Consider the following 16,562-nt stretch of genomic DNA (forward strand, 5'->3'; position numbering starts at 1 on the left):
CCTCCGCCCCACCACTGCTGTCCGCCCGCGCCGGGTCCACGCACGGCGCACGCCGGGGCTTTCACGCCGTGACGTCCTGGTAGGACATGCCGTTTGTATGTGGCCATGGGTTCTTGCGCGACGTTTTGTGGTCCAGTTTCTCCTTGGTATCACATTTTGGTATCACGTTTGGTGCCCTGGGTAACAGTGGCTGTGACCTGCGACGGCAGTTCACGACAGCTGCGCTCGTTCGCAGTACCAGGCACAGCAGTTAGCCTGTGACGGGGCGAAGGCGAGCCGCGGGCCCGACTGCTTCCCACCTACAACGACAGCTTTTGATAGCGATATTTGTAGAGCTTCTAAAGCACTACAAAGCCATACAGGTCTTTCGCGTGGCTCCACCACTTCGCCAACGCAACGGATCTAAGCGGCCATGCACGCAAGAGCCTTCGCACATAAGAAGTCGACTGGTCATGGTGTACTGTTATCTTCACACAGAATTCTACACATCTTAGCTCAGTCAAACACCAGACGAGTGCACGGAACCAGGAGCTGAGTCTCAAACATGTCTCGCAGCCACATCGTCGCAGCAGCCCTGTGCTGTTGTGCAATGCTTGCAGTAGCATCTGCAAGCCCTGCTGATGGCCTGCAGCATGCGCTGCAGCGGGTCCTGGGCAGTCCCGACGCATTGAAGGCTCTGGCTTCTATGCGTACCGACTGCAGTCAGCACACCGGCTCTCGCGCTCTCCTGGCAACTACTTCGGCCAGCCTTTGCACCTATTCGTCGTCGACCGGCTGCGACCTCAACGCGGATTTCGTCACCAGTCTGGGAGTACCGCAGACGGATACCCAAAAGTAAGCCACGGGATGTATAGGAGGTTATACTCATAGGCAGAGTGCGTGGCGTGGGACATGCGGATGCCAAGCCGCGGACTGACGGCATGTGGTGCTACCTCTGTGAGGACTCCGACAGCCACCTGTGCCGTTGCCGCCGCGCACTGGAGGAGCTTAAAATTTTGACTGCTTAGTAACATCTGACATGTCATCCTATCGTTCCGTTGGTCAACGTTTACCGACCCTGCCTTTGGGGCGATGTCGCCCACTGGTACGTAAATCACCGGTGTCATCCACTGTGCGCAGGCTGCTGGCGTACACGTCCGTCCTCTCCTACAACTGCTCGAAGGTGTGTGTGTGCCGCACTTGTACTGGAACGGGGGTGGCCACCATCATTTGCTGTTCGGCAGCTAAAGTCTGGGGCTTGGAACGGACTCTGTGTCTTGGCGTGGAGCCAACTTCTGCCGCAAAACTCCTCCCTTCCAACCTGACAGCTAATGACGAAGGCGTCCTGCAACGGCACCTGCGCTTGGACGTCGACCTCCAGCACCACCGGCGTCTGCACCGTCAGCGACACCTTCTTCTCGCTGTCGGTAGGTTACTGTCGGTAGAGCACCCGCCAGCGGCCATCACGCTGAGGCGCCGCCGTGGACAGCATTTACGCCCAACCGTTTTATGGCAGCGCACAACCCTTCACATAGCTGCCTACATGCTCGTTGCCTGGTCTCTCCTCTCCCCATTCTTAGCATGCCCCGCCTCTGCGCCTTGCTATTTTCGCAGTGGCTCCGCGGCAAGGCCTACTGCGCGGGCTCGCCAATGGACGTTGCCATCACGTGTGGCCAGTACGTCACGCAGTCGTCTTGCGGCAGCGGCTGCGTCTGGCAGCCAGCCTCGTCCGCCAGCGCCGGCGCTGGCAGCACCGCGGCCTTTGCCGCCTCCTTCACCGGGCTGTTCAGCGGTTTTGGCGGCAGCAGCGGCAGCTCCGTGAACGTCACTGGCACGTGAGGCACTGGGGGGAGTCGGCGGGTCGGGGCGGGAGATATGTGTGTGCAGGGGACGTGATGACGTGGGCAGCTCTGCAGCCCTGTTAGCACTGCCAGGTCACGTTCCCAATCTGCCCAACCCTGCGAGCATGGCCAACTGAACCTTTTCCCTTTTCATTCCTGTGTGGTGCATGCATGCGCAGTTGCATGCCCAGCTGGATCAATGACCAGAACTTCATCACCAGCCTTATCAACAAGGTCGCCGCCGCTGTCTCCACATCTACCTCAACCACCACCACCGCGAGCAGCTCTGTGAGTTCACGCGCGTCAAGTTTTAGTGCTGCGCTCGTGCCGATTGGGGGCGTGCTGCTTAGCACCGCCCGCCATCGTGTTGGCCGGGGGCTGCCCACCCAGCCCTGTGACCTGCTCTCACCCTGGCCACCTGGCTTCCCTCGCTCTCTATGTGCGTAAACAGGGCGCCACATCCATCCTGGGCCCCATCTTCGACGACCTGTTCGGCACCTGCTCCGGCGTCTCCGGCTTCAAGGCCATGCTGACGACCTGCCCCACCTACAAGAACGCCACCACCTGCAACGCCGCCAGCGGCTGCTCCTGGAGCGGCTTCGGCTCGTCCGGCAGCTGCGACATTGGCGAGGGCGCGTTCGGCATGGACCTGCTGATGGACCCCAACGACTCCTGGGTCAAGCAAGTCAACAACGCCACCGCCACCTGCACATCCAAGACCTCCTCGGTGGCCTGCTCCGGCGCCGGCAACGTGAATGTGGACACCTCTGTCTACACCACCACCAGCTACGTGTCGGCTGCGCAGCCCTCATACGTGAGCAGCGGCGGCGGCGGCGCGGCGGGCATGGCCGCCGTCAGCTCGCTGGTCAGCCTGATGGCCGGCGGCCTGTTCGCGCTGTTCTTCCTGCTGTAAAGGAGATGCGGACATTGGACACAGGAACGGCGCGGTTCGCATGTATTCGTAAATGCACACAGCGTTGCCAGGCGGGTCCTGTGAATTCGCGAGACCTGGTACAGCATCCTGTGGGTGTGGTCCCACCACGATCTTTCTTGTGTGTCACGTGCCCTGATATGCACGCCGGATATGTTCATACTTATTCTATTTTTGACCTGCATCCAGCAAAAGTGTACTGACTGCTGGCGGACTAGCGGAAACACAAGTAGACTGGAATGTGGGGCCTCACGGACACACTGGGAAGCTGGTCGAAGGCGTTACACGTCTCCATACAAGTAGGCCTATGTCAGTATGGCCTCCTGTTATAACGTAAATAAGGCATATGTTACATGCATTCCACATGCTTACTTTGACGGTGTTACTGGGCTGGTGGCAGCTGGTTGGTACCCCCCCCCCCCCTTTTGAAGGGCGTACTTGAAAGGTGTGTTGCAATGAGCTCGTACATAACAAAGCCTAGTCACGGCATGTCATCCCCGAGAACACAGCACCGTCACGGGCTGGGACGCCGGGGAGGGCCGAATGTCAGGACAGGTTATCGCTACCCATTTATGCATGCGTGTTTTATCCGGCGTGATGTTCGGACCGTAGCAAGTGTTCGTCCATTCAGGGGCAGCGCAATTGCCGGTACCGCGTTGCGTCACATGTAACCAAGGGTCGCATGTAGTCTGTGCGTGCACTTCTGGGCGCGGGCCCTATGTACTGTTCAGTACAACACTACGGTAGGTCCCCAACCAAGCATGTGTCGTTCTGCTCGTCCTGACCGTCCGCTTCTGGGGGTCCTTAGACACATGCATCATTTCCGCGCGGTGCGGTACTTATTTCCTATGTCTCTCCAATGACGTGTAATGGCAGCTGGGTGCGTGCCGCAGCATGCAGGATGGGTTTCGAATTTGCTAGTATCAGACGTGCCCGCTCCACAGTTCCCCAAGCCAGACACTTCACTCCGTGTTGTCATGTTTCTCCCGTATGATTCTCGCCACTCAATGATCAGCATTCTGAGAGCCCACGCACCCAGCCTGGGCCAGCCACCCGCCATCCCACCAGAAGCATGGCTGAGATAGAGAGCAACGGTTACATACGCTGAGTTCCTTCCGTTGGTCACCACTCATCACAGGCGTCACCAGACCGGCTTTCACCGGCCCAGCCCTACACCGCCGGAAGACTCTCGCGCCACCGCCTGACAATGGCGGCTTTAAGCTGCGACTTCTCGCATGCTGCCGTGTTCATCATTCCTGTCCAGTGCCCACTCCGGCCCATGGCATGTCCATTCCGCGCCCGCCTACACGGCTGCGACATCCCTTCTCGCGCCCGCGGCTACCGTACACCAAAGCAGGGCTCTATCTTAATGTCTTACACCGTTCGACACCCTCAAAACAAAAACGCCGGCACAACAGACCAAGCGTCTGCATGAGCGGGTGTTTACATCTGTCAGACTGCCCCACATTGCTACACAAAATCTGCTTGTTGCAGTACCGTAGCAGATTGGCAGCATCCGTACCTACCGTGTCATACCGCGTTGGCACCACAAAGTGCCCGCGCGCACGTTCCCGGCACCACCACAACAGCGTGCGTCCCAGCTGCATTTGGACTAATACTTTGTACGCTGCCTACCTAACTGAGCAGTGTATGTGCCATTGTGACAAGTCCTGATACCATTGCAGGATCTGGCGCAGGATGCTGCTGCCTACCACCTCCTCCACGTAGCATTTTGGCAGCACTCGGGCTGTTCGCTGGAATCCGTGACACGATCAGCAGTGGCGTTCCACGCCAAAGCAACACCGCACCATATCCCCCCCCCACAGTGACCTGACGGAGGTGCTGTGATTGCCTTGCAACACTCAGTACAAACATGCCCACGTGTTCAGTTTACGTTGCTGCCCGCCGTCCATGCACCTCGCACTGAAAGCGTGCCTTAATCAACCTCCTGCTCACCCCTGCAGCTGCTGCTCCGCCTGCACCTGGGCCGCCCGCCGCGCTGCCTCACTGCGCGTCACCGGGTCTATGTACTGCTTGTACTTGGGCGTGAGCATGATGTACGGCATCGCGGGCTCCGACCCCTCCGCTGACCGCATGCACGCCCACCAATTCCGGAATGCCGGCCGCAGGTCACGCCAGATGTTTCCGTCTTCCGCCTCGACCACCTCCAGCGCATCTGCTAACCGATCGTTGCACCGGTGCGACTTGAAGCGGTCGCGGTCGGGCGTCTCCTTCGCGTACTCCACCTCGTTTTGGTAGAATTTGACATCCACTGCGCCGGTCAGCACCGCTACACAGCCAGCGACGATGGTCCCAGCAATGATACGATTCACGCGGATGATGCGCCGCGAGTAGGCGCTTTGGTGCTGGTCCATCGCGCTCGCTCGCCGCAAGTTCTTTCCGGCTATCTCCTCTGAGGTTCCTGTCGCTACTTTATGGATTGATGTATGAATGTCGTTTGCGCCCTTATAGTGCCGCTTTGGAGAGTGTGTCCATCGGATGTTGTTCTGGGACTGCCGAGAGGCCTGGCAAGACGCGTAGGACAGGTAAGCTCAGTATGTGCTTATGTCGTATGCTCTCAGAGGGAGCTGTTTGCTGCACGACCCAGTGCCCCATGGCCGAAGAGGCATGCGTGTGGGGACGCTCTCTCCCCGCCAGTGCGTTGCCCTGCCCTCCAATGATGCCACCAACATTACGACGCGTTCATTTGCTTGTTGATGAATGTCCTGCCTCTGCTGGTAAAGGCGCTCATGCTCCATGCACGTAAACCTGTGTCAGCTTGTGTCAGCTACTGCCGCCGACTGCTGCAGGCAGCCTGCTGCCGACGTCTCTCCCGCCTGGCCCCTGGCCCCCGGCCCCTAGCCAGTTATCTTGCAGCGACCCGCGTGCCAATGGCATTTCCCCTAGAGAAACTAGCTTACAACGGCTACAACAAGCACGAAGCACGCTATCTTGGGCTTCTCCCGCAAGACACTCTTCATTGCAACTGCAGCTGTTTGTGGAGCGGCGCGGACATATTAATTGGCATATTGATGTATATTGCAACACAAGTTGGGGCTGCCTTGGGAGGTTTAACAATCGCGAAGTAGATCGCACGCGCATGCTCCCAGAGCAACGCCTGCCAACTGCATTTACACACAGCATAGCATAGCTAGTGGTCAGCGGCATACTTTGCCGCCGTAATTGAGGTCATTAGCATAAAAATGCAGCTCGGCCAGCGCGTTCGCCCCTTCAGCGGCGCCTCGGCGGCCCGCAAGCCCGCCCGCGCTAGTAGGTCTGCGCACAAAGTGATCCATATCCAACTGGGCCTCTGATCCGGACCCCCTCAGTGTTCGGAACGGCGGGCAGGCGTTAAAGCTGACCTGGAAACGCTTGCACGCAGGCGTCACCGTGCGCGCGTCCGGTGCCAAGCGCGACCCCAAGCAGCGCATTGTCATCACTGGTATTGGGATTTGCAGCGTCCACGGCAACGACCCCGATACCTTCTACCAGAAGTAAGCATGGAGCCCGCGATTACGGGGTCGCCGGCCCCGCCTCTGCTTAAAGCCGTCTCTATTGGGCGAAGGACTCGAATTTGAGCAGCTCGGCCTGCGTAGCTGACAAGAGAGTCTCCTCTGACGTGGAGCTGCGACCTGGCATGCGCCCACGCAACGTTGTGTGCAGGCTGCTGAACGGCGAGAGCGGCGTTGGCCTGATCGACCGATTCGATGCGTCGGAGTTCCCCACTCGCTTCGCCGCCCAGATCAGGAACTTTGACGACGAGAAGTAAGGCGTGGGTTGTCGGGTCTAGCGGGGAGAGTGGGAGAAGCGTTACCCAACGCGCCGGCTATGCCCGTCCTGCTGCGCGCGTGCCGTGGTAGCATGTGCCATAGTAGGGCAAGGATTTATCCTTTGCCATCGCCGAGGGGGCCTGGTCAATGGGCGTCTTAAGCTTTGCATAGGCAGGAGGGCGCACATCGTGCAGTTCTCATGCGCCCCGCCTTGCTACCCTGAGGGCCACCCTGTCGTCTGCTACTTCTGCCAGTCTGCCTTTTCGCACACGCCCACAAGCTATCAACCGCTCGTGCCCATTGTTGCGCCCGCCCTCGCCCCGCAGCCTGATCGACAAGAAGAACGCCCGCCGTTACGATGACTGCCTCAAGTACACTATGGTGCGTATTTGTGTGTGTGTGTGTGTGGGGGGGGGGGCCTTGCAAATACCAGCATACATCGGCGGCCCTTGCTCGGCGTTTGCGAAGTGTGCTGAGGGCAACGCACGAGCGGCATAGACCAAGGCGTTGAAACGTGACTTGCGGAGCGTGAAAGCGGCAAGGCGGCATGACTCGGTCGTGCTGCTGACTATCAGGAGCATGGGCGATGGATCGACCACGACAACTGCGGCCGGGGGAACCCGAACCCAAACCCAAAACCCGCTACCCTTCCTGCCCCATCAGAACCCTAACCTCCCTTCCTCCTTTCCCTCCTCTCCCGCCCTCCTCCCTGCCACTTTCTCAACTGCGCTGCGTAGGTGTCGGGCAAGAAGGCTCTGATCATGGCCGGACTGGAGAAGGAGCGCTGCTCCGAGGGCTACAAGAAGGTGCGTGCCTGTATGTATGGGCGTAGTTGGTACGGGTCCTCCTGTTGCGCCAAGAAGGATGCACAGCGCTGCAGAAGCGCGGTCGCAAGCAGGTCGTTGGCGCGCCATCCCCACACGCGCCAGCACCTCGCACCTCCCTTCAACCCCCTGTGTGGCACTGCGGCGCACCGCCCTGCAGGTTGACCCCACCCGTGTGGGTGTGCTTGTGGGCACCGGTATGGGCGGCCTGACCGTCTTCCAGGACGGTGAGTGGGGCGCCGCATGAAGATGGGGGGCTGGAAACGCTGCATGAAGATGTGGCGGGGTGGGGGCAGTGTGTGTGTGTGTGTGTGTGTGTGTGTGTGTGTGTGTGTTTGTGTTTGTGTGTAACTGGGAGCGGGTTGAGGTCTTGGGAGCGATGGGGTGGCGGGGCAGATCGGGCTGGGGTTCGGAGGGGCAAATACCGATTCCAAAGGGGACCAGAGGGGAAAGAGGCTTGGTGGTCTGCGTTGCTATACGGGACCCAGGGCAAATGGTTTGGCCAGCCCCATTGGGGCCAGGTCAGGCGGAAGTGGAGGTGGGGTGAGGAAGGCTTGGGGTTTGGTGGAGCTGTGACTCAAGTGGTGGGAGTATGTGTGGGGGGGGAGGGGAATGCGTTGAAAGTGAGGCGGCATTGACGGAGGCGGCGAGGGCAGAGCGGACCAGTGGGGTGAGTAGACCGGCAGGATGTGACTAGCGCCGATGCGGATGGGACGAGGGTTCGGTGACGGGGTTGGACTCGGCCGGGGTACATGACAAGGGGCTTCACGCCGGCACACTGCATTCCCTCAGCAAAACGTCCACGGCGCTGCAAAGGCCGCGGCCCATTCCGCTATGCAACCTTTTCGCGCCTACCTTGCCCTTACCGAGCACACATGCCGTGTTTCGTGCCGCCTGACCTTGCCCCCGCACGAAACACACAACACACAGGTGTGTCCAACCTGGTCCAGAAGGGCTACAAGAAGATCTCGCCCTTCTTCATCCCCTACGCCATCACCAACATGGGCGGCGCCCTGCTGGCCATTGACCAGGTGTGTGCGAGTGGCGAGGGAGGCTACGGAGGGGATGGATTGGGGAGGGGACGGGAGAGGTGGAGGAGAGGTGGAGGAGAGGGATGGGAAGTGAGGGGAGGGAGGGGGAGAGCGGAACGGAAGGGTAAATGAAGGGGAGGGAGCTGGACTGGCTTCCAAATGAACCCAGGGACCCCCAGAATCCGGATGCAGCCCACCCGAGGGGAGGGCTGACAAGAGGCAGCGGCACTGCAGGCTGGAGGCCTAGAACAGAAGGGACTTGGGCAGCAGGGTCGGGCAGCGGGGTCGGGCGGCGGGGTTGGGCGGTCGGGTCAGGAGCGTGTAGGAGGCGAGGTGGGGGAGGCGCTGGGTCAGCGGGCTTGCCATCAGGTGTCGACCCGCCTCAATTCACGACCCCTTGGACCCGCTCCCTCGTCTCCAGTCCTCCCTCCTCCCTCCTCCCCGCTCCCTCCTCCCGCTCCCTCCTCCCCACTCCCTCGTCCCCCCTCCTCCTGTTCCCCTGCAGGGCTTCATGGGCCCCAACTACTCCATCTCCACCGCCTGCGCCACCGCCAACTACGCCTTCGTGGCCGCCGCCAACCACATCCGCAACGGCGACGCCGATGTCATGGTGGCGGGCGGCTCCGAGGCGCCCATCATCCCTGTGAGTCATGGGGGGGTTGTAAGTACCAGTTCAAGATAAACCAAGCTAAAGCGAGCGGGGGGAGGGGCTGGGGGCTGGGGGGCTGGGGGCTGGGGGCTGGGGGGCTGGGGGCTGGGGGAGGGTTGAGTCGAGTCCAAACTCATTTAATGGGGGAAGGGAGGAGGGGCTGGCGGGCAGCGCGAGGTGGTTGGGAGGCGGTTGGAGGTGGTGTGGAGGTCTTCAGAGGTCGGTGGGTGTGGGTATGGGTGGGGGCATGGTGTCGGGGATGGTGTAGGCTGCGGCCTAGGACATGGAAGGAACTGGGACCATCCCCGGTTCCAGTTGCACCTAATAGTCGGGGCATGTCACAAGGAAACGGAATGCGCGCGCACCCGCCGCTGTGCTGTCAGGGGGGGTGTATCGGCAGCGTGGCAAGGGCAAGGTGACTTCCGCAAGGGAAGGCAGCAGGGCCTCAGTGCAGGGCAGCCCGGCCCGGCGGCCCAGCATGGGCTGTGCGTGGCTCTCTCTCTCTCTCTCTCTCTCTCTCTCTCTCTCTCTCTCTCTCTCTCTCTCTCTCTCTCTCTCTCTCTCTCTCTCTCTCTGCTCCTCCATGTGGCCCTCCATTGGCCCGCCTCCCAACAACCTTCCCTCCCGCTTCCCCTCCCGCCCCGCTCCGATGCTGTGCAGGTGGGTCTGGGCGGCTTCGTGGCGTGCCGCGCGCTGTCCACGCGCAACGACGACCCCGTCAAGGCCTCGCGGTGAGACACCGGGCGGAGGGGGGCGCGGGACTGCGTGTGGGGGGGTGGGGGGGGAGTAAAGGGGGGTTGCAAACATGGAGGTGGAAGAGCGGTACAGGGGGTGGGGTGGGACGGGCCGGGCCGGCCGGGCAATGCTCGGGGCGGGCAGGCCGGTTGGACAGGGTTGCGAGGATAGGCAGGGCGGTCCCAGGCGGGTTGGATGGGGCGGCTATAGGTACTGGCGAGACACGCGGCGTGGGTATTGAGGACGGGGATGGGGCGCAAGCAGGACTCGGAGGAAAATCTCCACCGGAAGTACATGTGTACGGGGCACATCTGCTTTACAGTTGAGTCATTGCTGGTTACGGTCAGGCCTCCCCTACGTGTACAACGTGCGCCTAACCATGCTGCCCTCGCCATCGCCACCTCCCCGAGCCACCACTTCCCCTCCCTCGACCCTCCCTCCCCCACTACTGTTTCTGGCTACGCCTGTAGCACCTGTAGCACCTGTAACACCTGTAACACGCCCTGTAACGCCTGTAACGACCCTTTCCCAAAACAGCCCTTGGGATTGCGACCGCGACGGCTTTGTGATGGGCGAGGGCGCGGGCGTGCTGGTCATGGAGTCGCTGGAGCACGCCACCAAGCGCGGCGCCAAGATCTACGCCGAGTACCTGGGCGGTGCCGTCACGTGAGTGCGCGGACTGTGTGCGGTAATCCGCATTGTCAACTGATGATGATGATGATGATGATGATGATGATGATGATGATGATGATGATGATGATGATGATGATGATGGGTCTGCTACACGAAGCACCCCCATGCTTCACGCACTGCTGGGCGCTGCGCAACCGGGGGCCGCGGCAAGGGCAGGCTAAAGCTAGTGCCATTGTTCTCCAACTTGACGGCGACTTCGCTCCGAGCGCCCGCATTCTACCGTATTGAATCCCCGGACTGACCCCACGCCGGGCTTCTGTCCTTTCTCCCTCCGCGTTACCGTTTACCACTTCCTTGACTAACTATGAATGTAAATCCCCCGCTCCGCGCCGCAGCTGCGACGCACACCACATGACCGACCCCCGCTCCGACGGCCTGGGCGTGTCCACCTGCATTGAGCTGGCGCTGAAGGACTCGCGCATCCCCAAGGAGCAGGTCAACTACATCAACTGCCACGCCACCAGGTGGGCACGCAGGCGGGCGGCGGGATGTTGGGGGAAGAATGGGAGCGGCGGACAGCCTGCACTTGCGTGCCGTGTATGGATCCAAGTTCCGACTCCAGATTCCGGTTGCCCATTCTCCAACCCCCAAACTCCAACTCCCATGCAATGCACGCGCCACACAGCACGCTGGTGGGTGACATCGCCGAGGTCAAGGCCATCAAGAAGGTGTTCACGGACACCAAGCACCTCAAGGTCAACGGGACAAAGTCCATGATCGGCCACTGCCTGGGCGCCGCCGCCGGTGTGGAGGCCATTGCCACCCTCAAGGTGCGGCGGGGGGACGGCGGGCGGGCGGGCGGCCGGGAGGGGGGGGCGGGGCAGGGTCAGTCCATTCCAGACCTGCCTAGGGGGTTGCCGTCTATAGCGGGACGAGAGAGGAGGGGAGCGAAGCGGTGGCGGTGGCGGGGTAGGTGAGCTTTTAATGGGGACTGGGGCGGGTGTAGAGATGCAAAGGGAGGGTTGCGGGGGCGTCAACGGCAGATTGCACGTCGTGTTGGTCCCCGACGGGGGTTCCATACCGTGTAGCCCCTCGGCCCCTCCCTCGGTTAGTCCTGTCCCCTCACGACACCTGCACGCCCGACCCCTAACCTTCCTCACAACACCTCCAAACGCATACACGCAGACACACACAGTCTTTGTTGTCGTTATTCTTTGTGCCAACACACACGCGCCACACACGCACACGCGCAGGCCATCGAGACCGGCTGGCTGCACCCCACCCTCAACCAGCACAACCTGATTGAGGAGGTGGCTGGCATTGACACCGTGCCCAACGAGAAGAAGCAGCACCAGGTGCGCTTCTTCTGTTTACCTGTGGCCATGCCTTGGTAAAGCGCATTCATCTACGATGCAAGACGTGATGATTCACACGCGCAGCCAAGCGTGTAATGCACTGCACCTCACCTGACGGCAGCATCCATCCCGCCTCCGCTTGTGTACCCTGCGTGCCCAGCCCCAGCTCAACTGTTTCCTTCGCTAACGATCCCCTCCCGCTTCGCACCCTCGTATGCAAAAATGCAACGCGAACGCAGATCACCGCTGCCATCTCCAACTCGTTCGGCTTCGGCGGCCACAACTCCGTGGTGTGCTTCGCGCCCTTCCAGGAGTAAAGCGCTCGGGTGTTTTGCTGGGGCGGCCCGGTGCTATGTGGGCCTGGGGCTTGCTGGGTAAAAGCCTGGGGTCGAAGGCGCAAGGGACTAGCACGGTCTGCGTGAGCAGAGGAGGTGCCTGTCGCGCGCGGGGAGGCGGCCTCGTGAGGGCGGCGCTGCAGCGGGGTGGGGTGTCGTACACGGAGGTGGCGTGGGCCCGGAGGCCTGGTACGGGTGTGTGTCATTTTAGGCTTCTCTTGACTAAAATATGTTTTGAAGGAGGTGGCGGCTGTAGGCAAGGGGAGGCGCGGCCCTGGAGGGCGGTTGTCGTGCTCAAGTGTGCGTGGGGCGGTAGGTTCGTGCCCCGGTGTGCATGGACTCTTGCCCGCTTTGTGTCGCAGGCTGGCCCCCAGTTTGGTCTTTATTTGTAGAGTTACTTAGTGGCTGTCAGTCCAGTCAGTGAGGGACTTCTAGTTTTTCTTTAGAAGCAGACGCGACTGGCCGATCGCGCCGTTTTCACCGAAACGCAACAGATCGACAGGCTGGGCTCTCGCACTTATACCAACAAGGAGACAGCAATCGTTAAGACACGCGAGGCAGCTATCAGCGCGCTCCGCGCGGAGGAGCCCGACTACATCATTCGCGCGCAAGCAGCTGCGGAAGGCGACCTACCAGCAGCGTGCCCAGCTCCGGGCGCAGGCGCTGGTCCAGACCAGGCGCTGGTCCAGACCAGGGTCCTGGGGGCTCCGGCTCGGGTTCGGACTCTGGCTCGGGCTCGGGCACAGGCTCGGGCTCTGCTGCGAGCTCCGACAGCGACGGTGAGCGGACTCCGGGGCGCCGGGGTGCAGCGGGCCCGACGCAAGGCCCGACCAAGGCCCGACGCAGCCGGCAGACTGAGCGCTCGCCGCACCGGCGCAGCCCCAGCAGCAGCCCCAGCAGCAGCAGTAGCAGCAGCAGCAGCGGCAGCAGCAGCAGCAGCGACAGCAGCAGCAGCAACAGCGACAGCGACAGCGACGGCAAGGGCGACGGCCGGGGCCAGCAGGTGTATCTCCGCGGCTGCGGCCACTGCGGCCGGGACGGCCATCAGTGGCGGACCTGCCGCAAGCTCACGGAGCTGTCTGCGGCCAAGCGCAACGCCCGGGAGGCGCAGCTGGAGCAGCGCTTCCAGCGCCGCGACTAGGGCACGGGGGGGGGGTTCGTTGCCGGGCGGCGCCGCGCGGGCCGGGCGCCGCCCTATATGGCTCCTGCGGCGGCCGTCGCCGCCGCGGACGCCCCGCCTGTTCAGGCGCCGGCGGCGGATCCCCCCCAGGTAGCACCTGGTAGCACCTGACGAAGATCTGGGTAAGTGTTTCACCTCTCGCATGCGGGTTTCGGGTCGAGACCGGTCATGTTGCGAGACGGGCGACAGCGTCGCTGTGCCCGAGCTTAGGTCATATCCGCTGATCCGTTGGCCTCCGGGTCACCAAGGCTTCCGGTACGCACCGCCGGGTGAACAGAAGGGTGCTCCGTGGACCGCGGGTGATCCGGTCACCGGCCGTACTTGCCGGTATATAAATGATGTAACCCCGCCGGCGCGGGTGATCAAGCCACCGGTTGTACTAGTCGGTATAAAAACATGGGTACCCCTTTGGCGGCGGGTGACGAAGCCACCGGTCGTACTAGCCGGTATAAAAACATGGGTACCCCTTTGGCGGCGGGTGACGAAGCCACCGGTGGTACTCGCCGGTATATAAAACATGGGTACCCCAATGGCGGCGGGTGACGCTGCCACCGGTCGTACTTCCGGTTTATAAATGTGTACCCCGTCGGCGCGGGTGACGAGCTAACGGCCGCGGGCCGGTGACGCTAACCCCACTTTGCACCTACCTCCCTATCCCGCAGACACAGTTCTGGCGCGTGGCGCGGCGCTGGCGGAGGCCGCAGCGCTGCAAGAGTGGCTTGATACTGGCTGACGCAGCCGCAGACCTCTCATGGTGATGGGACGTGCTGCGGAGCGACTCGGTGGCCAGCGTGTGGCATGGGGCTCACCGCTGCACGGTAGCGGATTTGGAACTGGTACGGGGGGAGTTTGAGGCGGAGCTGGCCGGCAAGGTCCTGTGGGCTTTCCCGCCGACAGCGCTGATCGGCCAGGTCCTGGAGACGCTGGCGGCAGCGGCAGCAATCAGCAGCAGCACTCGGGCCACAGTGGTGGTGCCGCACTGGCCGCAGCAGCCATGATTCCGCCGCTGGGTGCGGGGCAGCAGGGGCAAAGGCAGCAGGGTGTTTAAGGTGGCGGAGGTGATCGAAGCAGGGCGCATGGTTTGCCTATGGCCTTGGGGGAAGGTGGCCGATCCCGCCCCATACGACCTGCTGTACGTACTCCGTATGAACTGACTCGCCTTGCCCGCTGTGAGCAGAGCACGTGGCGCGCGGCGTCCTCGGCTGCGCGGCGTGCGCGAGGCCCTGCAGCGCCGCCGACTTGTGCTGTGACACCTGCGCCCGGCGGCACCGGCGCTGCGCAGGCGTGCCAGCCACCGCCTACCCCAGCGGGCTTTTCCGATGTGCGCGCTGTATCCTGACGGCGGCGGGCGTTAGGCCGGCGACGGCGCCCGCAGGGGCGCTGTCGCTGGCCGGCAACTTGGTCGCGTTAGCGGGGAGCTCGGTCGCCGCGAGCTCGGCAGTCACATACGCCACGGCGCGGCGCCGCATCGTCAAGTTCGGCAGCAAGGAGCTCGGGTTGGCGGAGGATGCTGTGCTGCCGCGGGCGCCGGGGCTGGACCTCAACCCCACCGTCGTGTGCTTGTGGCTAGCGCACGACGGGCGTCGCCTGGCCCTCAGCACGTGGGAGGGGACGATCAGTGCGTTGGCAGACTGGCAGCGTTCCAAGGGCATCAGCGGAGACAGGCTCATCAGCCACGGTGACGGGGACCCGCTCTTCGTACCGCTGGCCGGGCGGGTGCGGGGACGGCAACGCCGCGGGCGTGGTTCACACCCCGGTTACGGGGGCTGCTGCTGCAACTGGCAGCGCACCAGGAGAGGACCGTGGACGTGGCGAGCTACACAGCCCACAGCCTGCGGCGGGGGGGCGCGACGGCGGCCGCGGGGGCGCTGGAAGACATCAGGGAGCAGGGGCGTTGGCGCTCGGACGCTGTTCTGGAGTACATCAAGAAGCCAGCTCGGGTGCGGCAGCAGGTAGTAGCGCGTATGTGAGGATCGGGTTGGGGGGAGGTTTCTGCTTGGCGGCAAACGGGAAGCTGCCGGGCAGACCCGCAGCCGCAGCCAGGTGGAGGGCTGCGGCGGGGCCAAGGCGCGAGCAGCGCGCAATAGGTCAGCTAGGCCCTATTTCTCCCCCTAATTTCATTTGCCGACTCCCGGGCTGGGACCACTTTGACGGTGCGTGACGTTGAGCAATGCGTGAGTTACAGGGCAACGGACGCTCGCAGTGATGGTTATCGGGGCTGGTAATGTGTGGGAGGTTGGGTCTCCTCTGTCAATCGCTATCGTGCGTCTCCCACAACCGTGAGCAGCCAGCCTATCTCAAAGTGTCATTTTAGGCTTCTCTTGACTAAAATATGTTTTGAAGGAGGTGGCGGCTGTAGGCAAGGGGAGGCGCGGCCCTGGAGGGCGGTTGTCGTGCTCAAGTGTGCGTGGGGCGGTAGGTTCGTGCCCCGGTGTGCATGGACTCTTGCCCGCTTTGTGTCGCAGGCTGGCCCCCAGTTTGGTCTTTATTTGTAGAGTTACTTAGTGGCTGTCAGTCCAGTCAGTGAGGGACTTCTAGTTTTTCTTTCCCACCCGCCCGCCCTGTCTTTGGATGTGTTTTCTTTTGTGAGGGTTGCTTGGTGTAGCGGAGTTAGGGGTTTCCGCCCGGGGGGAGGTTTCTGCTTGGCGGCAAACGGGAAGCTGCCGGGCAGACCCGCAGCCGCAGCCAGGTGGAGGGCTGCGGCGGGGCCAAGGCGCGAGCAGCGCGCAATAGGTCAGCTAGGCCCTATTTCTCCCCCTAATTTCATTTGCCGACTCCCGGGCTGGGACCACTTTGACGGTGCGTGACGTTGAGCAATGCGTGAGTTACAGGGCAACGGACGCTCGCAGTGATGGTTATCGGGGCTGGTAATGTGTGGGAGGTTGGGTCTCCTCTGTCAATCGCTATCGTGCGTCTCCCACAACCGTGAGCAGCCAGCCTATCTCAAAGTGTGTGCAGTGTGCTGCGGAATGCAGGCCGCGGCCACATGCGCGGGGCGGCATGAGCGGTTGCGCGGTAGCTGGCGCGCGGATGCCGTGGGCACCCTTGGCGCCGGGGGCCACTGCCTTCGCGAGAAGATTTTAGCTTTGTGTCAAATGTGTGTTTGTGTGACCTCAGTGTTTGTGTGACGTGTGACTCGGAACCTGCTACGATTCTTGCGGCGGAGCTCAGGATCGAGGCTGGCGGAATGCCGGAGATTGGCACAGCAGAGGACCAGACCCAGGGGTGGGCGGACACGGACAGGCGGGCGGTGCTGGCGGTGGCTTGCGCGGTTGCACCTGTGTAAATCCTTTACAGAG

At 62.2% G+C, this 16,562-nt stretch overlaps 3 protein-coding genes across 4 annotated transcripts; 2 read left to right on the plus strand and 1 right to left on the minus strand.

Annotated features, from left to right (window-relative positions):
- Nucleotides 1-158: 158 nt before the first annotated feature.
- CHLRE_11g467721v5 (uncharacterized protein) lies at nucleotides 159-3,633 on the plus strand. Its single transcript, XM_043067485.1, has 6 exons — nucleotides 159-834; nucleotides 1,120-1,162; nucleotides 1,308-1,406; nucleotides 1,594-1,814; nucleotides 2,000-2,108; nucleotides 2,272-3,633. The coding sequence occupies exons 1-6, from the start codon at nucleotides 545-547 to the stop codon at nucleotides 2,731-2,733; spliced, it is 1,224 nt and encodes a 407-aa protein (XP_042919482.1). The 5' UTR covers nucleotides 159-544; the 3' UTR covers nucleotides 2,734-3,633.
- A 201-nt stretch (nucleotides 3,634-3,834) lies between these two features.
- CHLRE_11g467722v5 (uncharacterized protein) lies at nucleotides 3,835-5,298 on the minus strand. Its single transcript, XM_001701119.2, has one exon. It carries the CDS (start codon nucleotides 5,124-5,126, stop codon nucleotides 4,704-4,706), a length of 423 nt encoding a protein of 140 aa, XP_001701171.1. The 5' UTR covers nucleotides 5,127-5,298; the 3' UTR covers nucleotides 3,835-4,703.
- A 360-nt stretch (nucleotides 5,299-5,658) lies between these two features.
- On the plus strand, nucleotides 5,659-16,561 carry CHLRE_11g467723v5 (uncharacterized protein). 2 transcript variants are annotated; one of them, XM_043067486.1, is made up of 16 exons: nucleotides 5,659-6,021; nucleotides 6,134-6,245; nucleotides 6,415-6,516; nucleotides 6,848-6,902; nucleotides 7,259-7,327; nucleotides 7,506-7,572; nucleotides 8,276-8,376; nucleotides 8,882-9,019; nucleotides 9,686-9,756; nucleotides 10,298-10,426; nucleotides 10,789-10,917; nucleotides 11,079-11,223; nucleotides 11,647-11,748; nucleotides 11,988-12,862; nucleotides 15,449-15,996; nucleotides 16,095-16,561. In XM_043067486.1, exons 1-14 carry the CDS (start codon nucleotides 5,955-5,957, stop codon nucleotides 12,063-12,065), a joined length of 1,365 nt encoding a protein of 454 aa, XP_042919484.1. In that variant the 5' UTR covers nucleotides 5,659-5,954; the 3' UTR covers nucleotides 12,066-12,862; nucleotides 15,449-15,996; nucleotides 16,095-16,561. The 2 variants fall into 2 exon arrangements, with proteins under 2 accessions (XP_042919484.1, XP_042919483.1); XM_043067487.1 differs by having other exon boundaries at nucleotides 15,449-15,952.
- The last annotated feature ends 1 nt before the right edge of the window (nucleotide 16,562 follows it).

The sequence above is a fragment of the Chlamydomonas reinhardtii genome, chromosome 11 (assembly GCF_000002595.2).
Source record: "Chlamydomonas reinhardtii strain CC-503 cw92 mt+ chromosome 11, whole genome shotgun sequence".
NCBI classification, from domain to species: Eukaryota; Viridiplantae; Chlorophyta; class Chlorophyceae; order Chlamydomonadales; family Chlamydomonadaceae; genus Chlamydomonas; species Chlamydomonas reinhardtii.

Bases quoted from the DNA above. Each gene is read 5' to 3' on its own strand.
- CHLRE_11g467721v5 (XM_043067485.1), top strand. From the start codon at position 545: ATGTCTCGCAGCCACATCGTCGCAGCAGCCCTGTGCTGTTGTGCAATG. The intron at 1,163-1,307 runs GTGTGTGTGTGC...CCAACCTGACAG, and splicing joins TCTCCTACAACTGCTCGAAG to CTAATGACGAAGGCGTCCTG. The intron at 2,109-2,271 runs GTGAGTTCACGC...GTGCGTAAACAG, and splicing joins CCACCACCGCGAGCAGCTCT to GGCGCCACATCCATCCTGGG.
- CHLRE_11g467722v5 (XM_001701119.2), bottom strand. From the start codon at position 5,126: ATGGACCAGCACCAAAGCGCCTACTCGCGGCGCATCATCCGCGTGAAT.
- CHLRE_11g467723v5 (XM_043067486.1), top strand. From the start codon at position 5,955: ATGCAGCTCGGCCAGCGCGTTCGCCCCTTCAGCGGCGCCTCGGCGGCC. The intron at 7,573-8,275 runs GTGAGTGGGGCG...CACAACACACAG, and splicing joins CCTGACCGTCTTCCAGGACG to GTGTGTCCAACCTGGTCCAG. The intron at 11,749-11,987 runs GTGCGCTTCTTC...ACGCGAACGCAG, and splicing joins ACGAGAAGAAGCAGCACCAG to ATCACCGCTGCCATCTCCAA.